The sequence below is a fragment of the Phaethon aethereus genome (assembly GCF_964289735.1).
Source record: "Phaethon aethereus genome assembly, chromosome: 1".
NCBI lineage: Eukaryota > Metazoa > Chordata > Aves > Phaethontiformes > Phaethontidae > Phaethon > Phaethon aethereus.
This window is the reverse complement of record NC_138575.1, coordinates 128196523-128208946: the sequence shown is the minus strand read 5'-3', so window position 1 is coordinate 128208946 and position 12424 is coordinate 128196523. Positions and strand designations below refer to the sequence as shown.

Here is a 12424-nt window from a genome sequence, read left to right as displayed (position 1 = left end):
ACAGAAGAGCAGTCCTTGTGGCTGTCGTTTCTCAAGTCTGTGTCCCTCCATGATACAGCAGATGCACTGCCACTACATCATACAGAAAAGACCCCTCATCCAAGAAAAATGATGAGTAGGAGCAGGCTGCCACAACAACAACAACAACAAAATCATCACCCAACTAGTAACCTGTCCTCAAAAGCACAGCAAAAAAGAAAGTAATTAGGAAAAGGCCCTAGGACTCAGCCCCTACCATGGTGGACAATAAATGGTAGGTCTGACATCAGCCAAGCACAGGTGTTCTGTGCTACACCAGTACAAATATTGTCATATAGGAAGAAAAACTAAATGATAGCCGGTAAGGGCAAGATGGGACTTCTGCATGCATGTGTAAGTACAACACTGGGGTATAAATACATATGTCAGTACAATACAATCTTTGTAAATCATCACTAACATATGTTTTCCTTTCTTGCACCTGAAAGGCATTTCATCTTTTTTTATACATCTTCTACAACTTTTGCTAGAGATTATAATACATTAAAACCCACACTATTTTATTTTCCATTGATTTGAGGCTCATTTTGAGGGAACTAGAAACAAAAAGTGTTAACAAGCAACAATGAAACTGTTCATTTCAATGAACTGGACAGTGCTTCCTGCTTTGGCTACTAGTTTTATGGATGGAGACAGAGACCAGAGGATGAAAAATCAGGTCAGGACAAGCTTTAAAACCTGGCATTTTAAAAACCTGGGGTTTTTTTGCTATTTTGAAAAGCGTGTACAAGGACTTCCATTAAACTGTTCAACACAAAATCCATGTAGTACTTGTCAAGTGCCATCTTTCAGAGTTCTTTCTATTAAATTAATACATGTAATCAGAATGTTTTCTCACTTAAAACATATGGAAACTTCTACATCTAACTTGATTTTCTCAATAAAATGTTCATTTAAAAAGCAGTGATAGTCTGTGAAATCAAAACCAGTCTTGGTCTTTAAAAACATTTTCAATGTTAATGAAGGTTACATGTTAATTTCTCTTAGTTCTCTTTAGAGTTACTGGTTTGTCTCAGACCCCTCTTGATAAAAAGCATATCCTTTTTCTGCACTACTTTTCAGTAAAGAAACTGGGAATTGGTTTCTTAACCAACCAGATATTCAATTTCCAAGGAGGTCAAAGAAACATCTGAAATACATCCTGCTATCTGCAGTCTTGAATGCAAACTTACTATGCCCATGCACTGGTCAAATTCTACACATCTTTTCCCTCCCTCCCTCTTCCTCCAGTATTACATATGTTTTCACCAACCTACATGAGATCTGAACAAATGTGGTAGGTAGTGGCCTCCCAGCCCCAACGTTCTTCCTCAGCACCAACAAAGGCAAGGCAAGAGCTGCTGGGAACTCCAGCTGGGACCAGAGGAGTGTCCGTGGTTCACCTACCTCCACCCCTTTACTTGCAGCGATCACCCCCTCCTCGGAAGCAAAGAAAACAAAGAAGGAGGAAGGTGAACCATGGCTCCTGGATCCTTTAATGCTTTTATAAAGTCTTAGAAACTGACAATATGAGGTGGAACAACATATTAGTTAGGGAAAACTGACAGTGCAGGAATCCAGCATAATATGTAGGTCAAGATGAGCTCTTTGCCAATCATTATGTTCCTCAAAATGGCAATATATGAAGGGGAGACAGGAGCATTTCCTTTTCTTACTATTCCTCTTTGTTTCGTTTTTTTAACTTTACCTACAATGAAGATCGAAGCATTCAGAAAATTAACTGTATATGTATTTATGTGTTAGATGAATCCCATTACCCCACTATGGAAGCATTTGAACCCATTAAATCTTATCTATATATGTGATCCATTTTGCATATTGCTTATATATGTATATATTTATGTATATTTCACGTAATATGAAGTGTTGCCATGAACTAAATTCAGGATATTACATTTTAATGGATACTTACTAGCAATAATATTATGACAACATTAACAATTAAATTAAAATTACTGCAAAAAATATGATTTAACAAGAAATTTTAAAAGGTAGATTTACAGTCATGAAATTCAGTGTTCCTCAATTATATCATAGCTGATTTATGACAGACAAGCAGACAGAGAGAAAAAACAGCAGCAAAACTAACTTCAATATGTTAACTTTGTTCTATCTGTTTGTGTTCTAGGATTATGTATCACCATATATTTTAATGAAGTCTCATTGTATACTGTGATACTATAGGACCTTATTATAAAAAGAATGCCCCTGCCTCTCACTCAGAAAAGATAGATGTTTTTTCATCTATCTATAAAAATTAAATACGGAAGGAAGTTTCTAATAGTTTAGTTTTCAAGGGCTAAATTCCGAGTGTGTGAAAGATATATACAAACACAGCTACTCCTCAAGCAGTGCAGAATTTTACAGCACTGTAAAAAAATTTGATACAGATTTTCTTTAGCATATGCTAAAAGATGACACTTTTCACATCCTTCAACTTATGCACATATTATGTCAAATTAAGCTGTTAGTATAGAACGATGGTACATATTTAAGAAGCAATATATAGGATTTGACTCAAGTTTACCAAAGACTTTCTTGAATCTAGAATACCTAAATTAAATGTGAGTATGTATGAATAATAAAAAGATCTCTGTATTTGGACAGCCTGTGTAGTAATTTTGGTGCCGAAGTCTGAAATTTACAGAAATAGTGAGCACTAAATTTCTCTTGTACATATGGACAATCAATGCTTGTTAGTCTACATTTGAACTCATTTAAACTTGGACTTTGAAAGCACTTTGACAAGCTAATACAAACTAACAGACATGTATACAAGTACTTTCTCCTACATTGACTTTTTCTCTGAGATCTGAGAGATTGCCTTCCTTTCGATATATTGCAAACTCAGGACTCTGAAGCACTGCTTCTGAGCGGGTCATCCAGCTATGGAGCTCTGTTGTATCCGAGTCAAACCTAAGAGACAGAGAAGTGCAATAAGATATTCCATTTCCACAAAGTTTCTGAAAATAGCATTGCCCATAAACATATTTAACAGGTTGTTTAAACAACTGAATAAGCATCAATTTCCCTCAGCAAAAGACAGTTTTAAACCCACCGTATTTCATTAGATAGCTCATAAAATTATTCGTTCTAAAATTTGGAAACATAGAAATACTATTTAATTTTTAAGACCATGATTTGACAGCTGAACAGATGCAAAAATTTTCACAGTAAGGATTCTAATTTTACAAGCTGATGCATTTGGAAAACATGAAATAAGTGGTTCTCACAGTGAAGAAAGTATATTACAAGTCCTACAGGCTCAGCTGAGGATGTAATGCCTATCTGGCAGCTTTCATACCCGTAAGAATTTTGTCCCACCTTGTGCTGCTGATATTATGAAGGATATTCAAGCAGGAAATTTGACCATTAGACAAGAATCTCTTCATATTGACTGAAATTTGTTGTAGAATGTAACTACAAGTAGCCACATTATAATAAATTATAACTTTCCTACAGCTAAAACTTTAGAAACTGCATATTAAAGTTTCCAACTCTCTGCATACACTTTTTAACTAGTTTTTACTGTACAGTCTTTTTTCTTATACTCTGGATTTTCTCAGTTATCTTTCAGTTAGCTTTGTTAATATAGGTTGTATCTTTTAAATACAATTGAAATTCTAATAAAAACAATTATATCTTTGGAGGAATTAATTACTTTATAACAATATACTCCATATATATAAGAACTAAAATACAAGTGTGTAAGGTAAAATCAGGTGCTACAGAAATCTACATGCATCAAAATGAAAACTGAATACAAGAATTCCATGTTTGATCTAGCATTTATGCCTCCCCTTTTTCCTTCTCCACAGTGATCTTTGTAACTCCATTTAACAACACCGTGTGAAAGACTGAGTAATAAATAATGAAAGCAGAAGAAAGAAGAATCACACACTGCATTAATCCCAGTCCAATAGACTATATTCAATTTATAAACTCTCAGATTAATGTGTATAAAGCAGTTCCCAAAAATACTATTTAAACACTCATTAAAGGAGAGAAAATATGATTGTGAAGTAACGAGACATGCAGAAATCTTAATTTTATAAAGAATTTTAAGTCCAGAGGTGGAAGACAAAAGAAAATTTGTAGGTGATTCAGGGATTGAACCACCTACTATGCTGGTACCAGATTCTAGTCCCTGCCATTGAACTGCACTGCCAGTAAAGAGCTTCCTGCCTCCGCTTCATTTCTGATCCTACGTGATATTATATCAATTGTAATTCCTGAAATATAATGTTATCCTCTGTTAGGTCACTTGGAGATTGCTGAACTGTAGGGAAGCCCCCAAATCCAGTGTATACGTTTTTCAAACAACCAGAGTAGTAATGCTGTACTGTCCTCTGTTTCACACAAGTATCTGGTTCGGGGCTGGTCAGTGGCACAGACAAAATGAGAAACAAGTGAACCTGTTTTAACAACCAGAACAGAATTTGGTCAGCCTATAGGTTCTCAACTATATGGGACTGACACCCTCTCCACCTTTGGTTCTTCAAACTCAGTAAGCACTGTACAAGCTAGTCCCCCAAAAGTAGTAGCCAGGGACACAGCACAACTGCTATCATGGACTTCCGGAGGGCAGACTTTGGCCTGTTCAGGTCACTGGTTGAGAGGGTCCCTTGGGAGACAGTCTTGAAGGACGAAGGTTTCCAGGAAGGCTGGACAGCCTTCAGGAAGGGAATCTTAAAGGCGCAGGAGCAGGCGGTCCCCATATGCCGTAAGAAGAGCTGGTGGGGAAGGCGATCGGCCTGGCTGAACAGGGAGATTTGGCTGGGACTCAGGGAAAAGAGGAGAGTTTATCACCTCTGGAAGAAGGGGCAGGCAACTCACGAAGAGTACAAGGATCTCGTTAGGTCAAGCAGGGACAAAATTAGAAAGGCAAAAGCCCAGCTAGAGCTCAGTCTGGCTACAGTCATAAAGGATAATAATAAATGTTTTTACAAATATATTAACAACAAAAAGAGAGGCAAGGAGAATCTCCATCCCTTACTGGATATGGCAGGGAACATTGTCTCCAAGGACGAGGACAAGGCTCAGGTACTTAATGCCTTCTTTGCCTCAGTCTTTAATAGCCAGTCCAGGTATCCGCAGGGTATTCAGCCCCCTGAGCTGGAAGATGGGGATGGAGAGCACAATGTACTCCTCATAATCCAGGAGGAAGCAGTCAAGGACATGCTAAACCACCTGGACACCCACAAGTCTATGGGGCCTGATGTGATCCACTCGAGAGTACTGAGAGAGCTGGCGGAGGAGCTTGCCAAGTCGCTCTCCATCATTTATCAGCAGTCCTGGTTAACAGAGGAGGTCCCAGAAGACTGGAGGCTTGCCAATGTGATGCCCGTCTACAGGAAAGGCCGGAAGGAGGATCCTGGGAACTACAGGCCTGTCAGCCTGACTTCTGTACCAGGGAAGGTCATGGAGCGGTGCTCACAGGGCATCTGCAGGACAACCAAGGGATCAGGCCCAGCCAGCATGGGTTCATGAAAGGCAGGTCCTGATGACCAACCAGATCTCCTTCTATGTCCAGGTGGCCCGCCTAGTGGATGAAGGAAAGGCTGTGGACGTTGTCTACCTGGATGTTAGTAAAGCCTTTGACAGCGTCTCCCACAGCATTCTCCTGGAGAAACTGGTGGCTCGTGGCTTAGACAGGTTTACTCCTCACTGAGTGAGGAACTGGCTGGATGGCCAAGCCCAGAGAGTTGTGGTGAACGGTGTTAAATCTGGCTGGCGGCTGGTCACAAGCGGTGTTCCCCAGGGCTTGGTTCTGGGGCCAGTCTTGTTCAATATCTTTATTGATGATCTGGATGAGGGAATCGAGTGCTCCTGCAGTAAGTGTGCAGATGACACCAAGCTGAGCAGGAGTGTTATCTGCTGGAGGGTAGGAGGGCTCAGCAGAGGGGTCTGGACAGGCTGGATCGATGGGCTGAGGTCACCTGTATGAGGTTCAACAAGGCCAAGTGCCGGGTCCTGCACTTGGGTCAGAACAACTCCATGCAACGCTCCAGGCTTGGGGAGGAGTGGCTGGAGAGCTGCCCGGCGGAAAAGGACCTGGAGGTGCTGGTTGACAGCCGGCTGAACATGAGCTGGCAGTGTGCCCAGGAGGCCAAGGCAGCCAACAGCATCCTGGCCTGTATCAGAACTAGTGTGGCCAGCAGGAGTAGGGAAGTGATCGTGCCCCTGTACTCGGCACTGGTGAGGCCGCACCTTGAACCCTGTGTTCAGTTTTGGGCCTCTCACTACAAGAAGGACATTGAGGTGCTGGAACGTGTCCAGAGAAGGGCAATGAAGCTGGTGAGGGGTCTGGAGCACAAGTCTTATGAGGAGCGGCTGAGGGAACTGGGGTTGTTTAGTCTGGAGAAGAGGAGGCTGAGGGGAGACCTTATAGCTCTCTACAACTACCTGAAAGGGGGTTATGGCGACGAGGGCGTTGGCCTCTTCTCCCAAGTAACTAGCGATAGGACAAGAGGAAATGGCCTCAAGTTGCGCCAGGGGAGGTTTAGATTGGATATTAGGAAAAATTTCTTCACCGAGAGAATGGTCAGACATTGGAACAGGCTGCCCAGGGAGGTGGTGGAGTCGCCATCCCTGGAAGTGTTCAAAAAACATGTGGATGTGGCGCTTCAGGACATGGTTTAGGGGACATGGTGGCGCTGGATTAATGGTTGGACTTGATGATCTTGAAGGTCCTTTCCAACCTAGTGATTCCGTGTGATTCTGTGAAAGTATTGCCACTCCCTGCTGCCAGCACGCTCTCCATTCCCCACTCTCCTCACTGTCAGCAACCGAACAGGCAAAGCACACAAGAAAGTAAGGACCACTTTCACCTTACTTAGATCTGTAGCCAAAGCTGGCTCTCTCTATCTGCTGTCAGCTATTGTAGCAACCAGGATGTGTTATAGCACTGGCAGAAAGCAGCAGTATACTGCAGAAGACCACAGAACATCAGACGTCTGGTAACAACGAAGACGAGTTTACCAGTCCCTCAGTACTGTCCTATTGCAGGCTAAATCGCATTACTTTGGTGTCCGCTCCATTCTCCAGCTGCAGGTAAGTAGGGCCACAGAAACCAACTTACTGAAGAACAGCCTGGTATTAGCCTGGTTTTGGATGTAAATTGACAAAGCAAAATGTACCATTGATCATTTAATTTCTTAAACAAAAGGACTAAGCCCCTGCCTCTGCAATATCCTCCACGGAAGAGGAATGGGAGAATTTGAGACAGTTTTGACGGTACAACAAAATAATCAGGAACACATCCCATGGCCCAGAGCTTCATGAGATGGTGGTAAGTATTAGCCACAGCAGACAGCGTCTTGACAGAGCTGATGTCAGATGATAGATTGCTCTGTCACTTGCAGTTTCTTCTGGAGATAAATATAACTCCAAAAGCAAAGCCTCCTGCCCAAAAACAGGTTATAAAGAGGGGGTAGAAAAGGATGAAAAGTCTTGAAAGTTAATTCTAAGTAGCTTTTTGCAGCACAAAAACATCCTTAACATAAAGACATTTTTCAATGGCCTTGGAAAAAAATTCTCTCAAGTTCAGCTTGTATAAAACCAGGAAATACAGGTAGAATACTGTGTTTAATCATTCTGCTATGATGATCGGACATTTCCTTTCTAAGCACAGCTGCCGTTACAAACTATATTAACTCTAGATTGATATCAAAGGATCAATACAGTCTTTAAATCTCCTAAGTACAACAATACTTTTGACATAAAAAAGTAATGCAATATTACCTTTCTGACCCAATAAAGTTGAGTGCGTGTAAAATTTGTTAAAATAAATACATGGCAGACACTAAAACCAGATCACTTGAGACAATTACTCTAAATAATTACCTTACTTTAACCTGCATGTTAGCTTGCTCCCCAGCTAAAAATTCAATCTGCAGCAGAGGATTTATTCTTTATGCAGCACTCATGGTCTAGTTTTCCAATTAGTCTTTCCTTCTGCTATTCCACAAGAGAGATACTATCTTTTACTGTTCTCACTGCCCTCTCTCTAGAGGCCAGCACATGTCAGCTGAGTTCAAATACAGTCTTTTTTTACTCCAGAGCATGTTTGAAAAAACATCCTCACAATTTTGTAAAAAAAAAAAAAAAAAAAAGATACACACACAGAATCACTAAGGTTGGAAAGGACCTTCAAGATCATCAAGTCCAACCATTAATCTAGCACCACCATGCCCCCTAAACCATGTCCCAAAGTGCCACATCCACACGTTTTTTGAACACTTCTAGGGATGGTGACTCCACCACCTCCTTGGGCAGCCTGTTCCAATGCCTGACCACTCTCTTGGTGAAGAAATTTTTCCTAGTATCCAATCTAAACCTCCCCTGGCGCAACTTGAGGCCATTTCCTCTCATCCTATCGCTAGTTACTTGGGAGAAGAGGCCAACACCCTCGTCGCCACAACCCCCTTTCAGGTAGTTGTAGAGAGCGATAAGGTCTCCCCTCAGCCTCCTCTTCTCCAGACTAAACAACCCCAGGTCCCTCAGCTGCTCCTCATAAGACTTGTGCTCCAGACCCCTCACCAACTTCGTTGCCCTTCTCTGGACACACTCAAGCACCTCAACATCCTTCTTGTAGTGAGGGGCCCAAAACTGAACACAGGGTTCAAGGTGCGGCCTCACCAGTGCCGAGTATAGGGGCACGATCACTTCCCTACTCCTGCTGGCCACACTAGTTCTGATATAGGCCAGGATGCTGTTGGCTGCCTTGGCCTCCTGGGCACACTGCCAGCTCATATTCAGCCGGCTGTCAACCAGCACCTCCAGGTCCTTTTCCACCGGGCAGCTCTCCAGCCACTCCTCCCCAAGCCTAGAGCGTTGCATGGGGTTGTTGTGACCCAAGCACTTGGCCTTGTTGAACCTCATACAGGTGACCTCAGCCCATCGATCCAGCCTGTCCAGACCCCTCTGCTGAGCCCTCCTACCCTCCAGCAGATCAACTCCTGCTCAGCTTGGTGTCATCTGCAAACTTACTGAGGGAGCACTCGATTCCCTCATCCAGATCATCAATAAAGATATTGAACAAGACCGGCCCCAGAACCGAGCCCTGGGGAACACCGCTTGTGACCGTCCTGCCAGCTGGATTTAACGCCATTCACCACAACTCTCTGAGCTTGGCCATGCAGCCAGTTCTTTACCCAGCGAATGGCATTTTAATCCATGCCATTCAGTTTTTCATGGAAGTCCCCCACAAATTGATTTTCTGGATCTAAGCCATATGACCACTTCAGATTCCCATTCAAAACTCTCTTGCTGATATCATCACATGTACTTGTTAAAAAATTAGTCCGTGTTCTAACTTTCCCTTCCTTTACTATATTAAATAGATGATAAGTCTAATCTTAAGTGATTTCACAACTTAATTGCATTTTGTTTTTATCTTTCTGTCCATGGAATTTCTAACTCAAATACCTAGCAGAGTATGATACTCAAGTCCTACTACAAGCCCCCTATCTAATGAAATACCTTCTGGAAACCACTAAGTAATAGCAAGAGTTAATTTGTTTATATTTCATAATAAAAACAAATGCAATCTTTATTAATAATCAAAGGGCTGACACATAAAGGCCTACAGTGATTCTCACAGCCAATACTACCTAGTGAAAGACAATGGTATATTTCAAAACTTATGATTTTTATCTTTTTTACGCACTGCCATGGTGAGACGACGACAGTGAAGTAATGTGCATGCACCAACCTTCCACATATTTATACAAACAACTTGAATGTTGTGCAAATTCACATAGGAACACAAACTGTGAATCACTCTGCTTTCATGTGGCCTTCATGGTGTATAACCTTTTCTCTAAACTGAATGAATTTCATCTTGAAACTGCTACTGTGTTACTGCTACCACGACTAGGCAGTGTTTTCAAGACTTCATTCTTTCAACAGATAGAAACTGCCTCACAATTTCCTTTGCTCATTTGTTTTTTCCTTCCCTCCCCCCAAAAAAACCACATTGGGCATGTCAGCACTGTGTATCTTGGGCAGACATAAGACCATTTGCCTACATATTGAGCTGGCAGGGAATGATACAACTCTGATCCAAGAACCACATTACTGAATTACTGCATTTCCATGGCTTGACTGAAATGCCTGGTTCACCAGTGGTGTTCCTCAGCTTGTAGCTCTTTGTCACCTAGAACAGGTCAAAGAACAACTTTGCAGTGTACAATGCCCATTGGCAGAATTATTCTGTGATGAACTAATTCCCTGCTGTATATCTTACTCTATATTTGTAACTGATGACTTGATGATAAAAAATCTTTTTCTTATCTCTTAATTCAACAGCTTATTTGTCCTAACAAATATTTTTCCCTTTCTGTTTTTTTAGTTCAGCCCTCGAATAATTTTATTTCCTTTCTGAATGATATTCTGGACCTCCCTCTACACTTGTGATACTATTCAGTTTAACCTCATCAACATTATGATCAGCAAATTTCTGTAATGCAGACCAAGGCATGAAAGAAAACGTCAGATCGATTCCAAGTATAAATCTCCTTCAGAAACTGCACTAGTATCATCTTAGTAGCCTCATAGTTCTCATTCTTTCGTCAACTATGCATTTTACCACTGGTAAGGTATGATTGTAAATCATACCTTCCCCAGCCTGAGCAATAGTTCCTGAACTGTAACATGGAATGCTTTGCAGAAATTCTGGTAGACCCATCCATTTCTTATATGTAAGCAAATCACTTACAGCTAAGGCAAATGAATATCTAGAGGTTGTTGCAGAGTATGTTCATTAACACCATTTGCCTTCAGCAAACAGCTAGTGCCTAGAGATGCAAAGCAGTTTTAAGTCCAGTCATCATGCCTTCCAGCTGAGTGCCTACTGGTACCACTCCTATAATACAGGAGGTAATTTCAGACACTAAATGTGAAGAAGAGTATATATTCTCAGTGTATTTGTCACTATGACATTTCTCACCTCACAAATAGGATAAAGGGTTAAAAACCAATGAGCACTAAGAAGTTATAAAGTGTCCATGTCAATATACCCATACTGCATCTTACACTCTAAACGAAAATGTTTATAAATGATTCCTCCTGTAAACAACAGAAGACTATCCTGTTATGTCTCAGTCACCTTCTCCTTTCCTCTGGCACTGACACACAGATACAACACTGAAACCAAGGACCACCAGGAAAATTGAAGACACAGCTTTCCTCTTTTTAGATTTGCTAAGTAATGTTAGATAACAATACAAGATCAAAAGCTGCATTTCAGTAAGAAGATAAGGGTCAAAGAGCCCAACAGAGTTGCTGTAGAAATGCTAAACAATCAGCACTTAGTTCTGACTAAGATAATTCCTTGGACAACAATAGGCTATTTGAAAAAAATAGCTGTCAAACCCAGTTTGAATAAGACATTGTATTTTTTTCTTTTGATATATTTTTCTACGAAACCCCCAACTTTTCTAAGTAATGAAGCATTAGAAACCCAAAAGCTACTCTCTTTTCAAAAGATTGTTAACACTTGTTAAATGTAAAAAACACTAGATGGAGCAACTATCCTATTTTAACACGATTTTCTCTTCCAAAGGCCATAATGTCTCTTTCAAATCTGAAGTTTAACATTATATCCATAATAATGTCAGGACAAATAGACTTTCCTTGGAAACGTTAGGAAGCATGTACAAAGTTGTTTACTAAATGGCAAAGAAAGGTATCTTTGGACATTATTGAAGAACATTAATATTACAAATACATTTAAATTAAATGCTAAGCAATTCTAACTTTTTTGCTATTTAAAAACCTACCATGAACAGAGTAATTTTCCGATTTTTTATATGCTACACAACTGACTTTTTTTTTCCCAAAGTATGTAAATACCATGAAAATGAAAATGTTACCTTGCAACCTTTTCTCCCATTTAGAGCTTTTTTTTTGTCCTAAAACATCAGCTGTGATATATTTCTCTCTAGTCCTAATGTCTAATACATATTTTCAAGACCTTTATTATATGGCTTCAAATATTTTCCCTTCTCAAGGAAGAGAGAATTAATTCCTTTGGGAAAACAAGCTTTCCTATGACTGGTAACAGAACTTCGCATATACCTGAATTATTCTGATATTTTGAAGTAATATTTTTGAGGTAATTTTAGATTTTTTGGGGGGTTGGGGGGAGAAAGAAAAAAAAAGTCATCTTTCTGCTGCTTATCCCTGCTTTCCACCACTTATGGTAAAAAGTTGCTTTAAGAGGCAAGAAAAAAAATCAACAGCTGCTTTCCCATGCATTTAAGCCACAGTGAATTTGGGCAACAAAAATATGACATTCACTCCTGTGTATGCTATTGGTCTACAAGTCAAATTGCTTCTCTCAATTTCTTCAGTATAAATGGAGACTCTCATACTTCTAATC

At 40.5% G+C, this 12424-nt stretch overlaps 1 protein-coding gene across 4 annotated transcripts in view; it reads right to left on the bottom strand.

The window, feature by feature from the left end:
- DMD (dystrophin) overlaps positions 1–12424 on the bottom strand; it is a gene marked incomplete at both ends in the record, with an annotated part of 1339794 nt that overhangs the window by 782441 nt on the left and 544929 nt on the right. For all 4 annotated transcript variants that reach the window (XM_082008889.1, XM_082008891.1, XM_082008888.1 and 1 more), the window contains one exon: positions 2832–2955. In XM_082008889.1, the coding sequence (XP_081865015.1) occupies positions 2832–2955 (124 nt within the window). The remainder of the gene's footprint in view (positions 1–2831; positions 2956–12424) is intronic.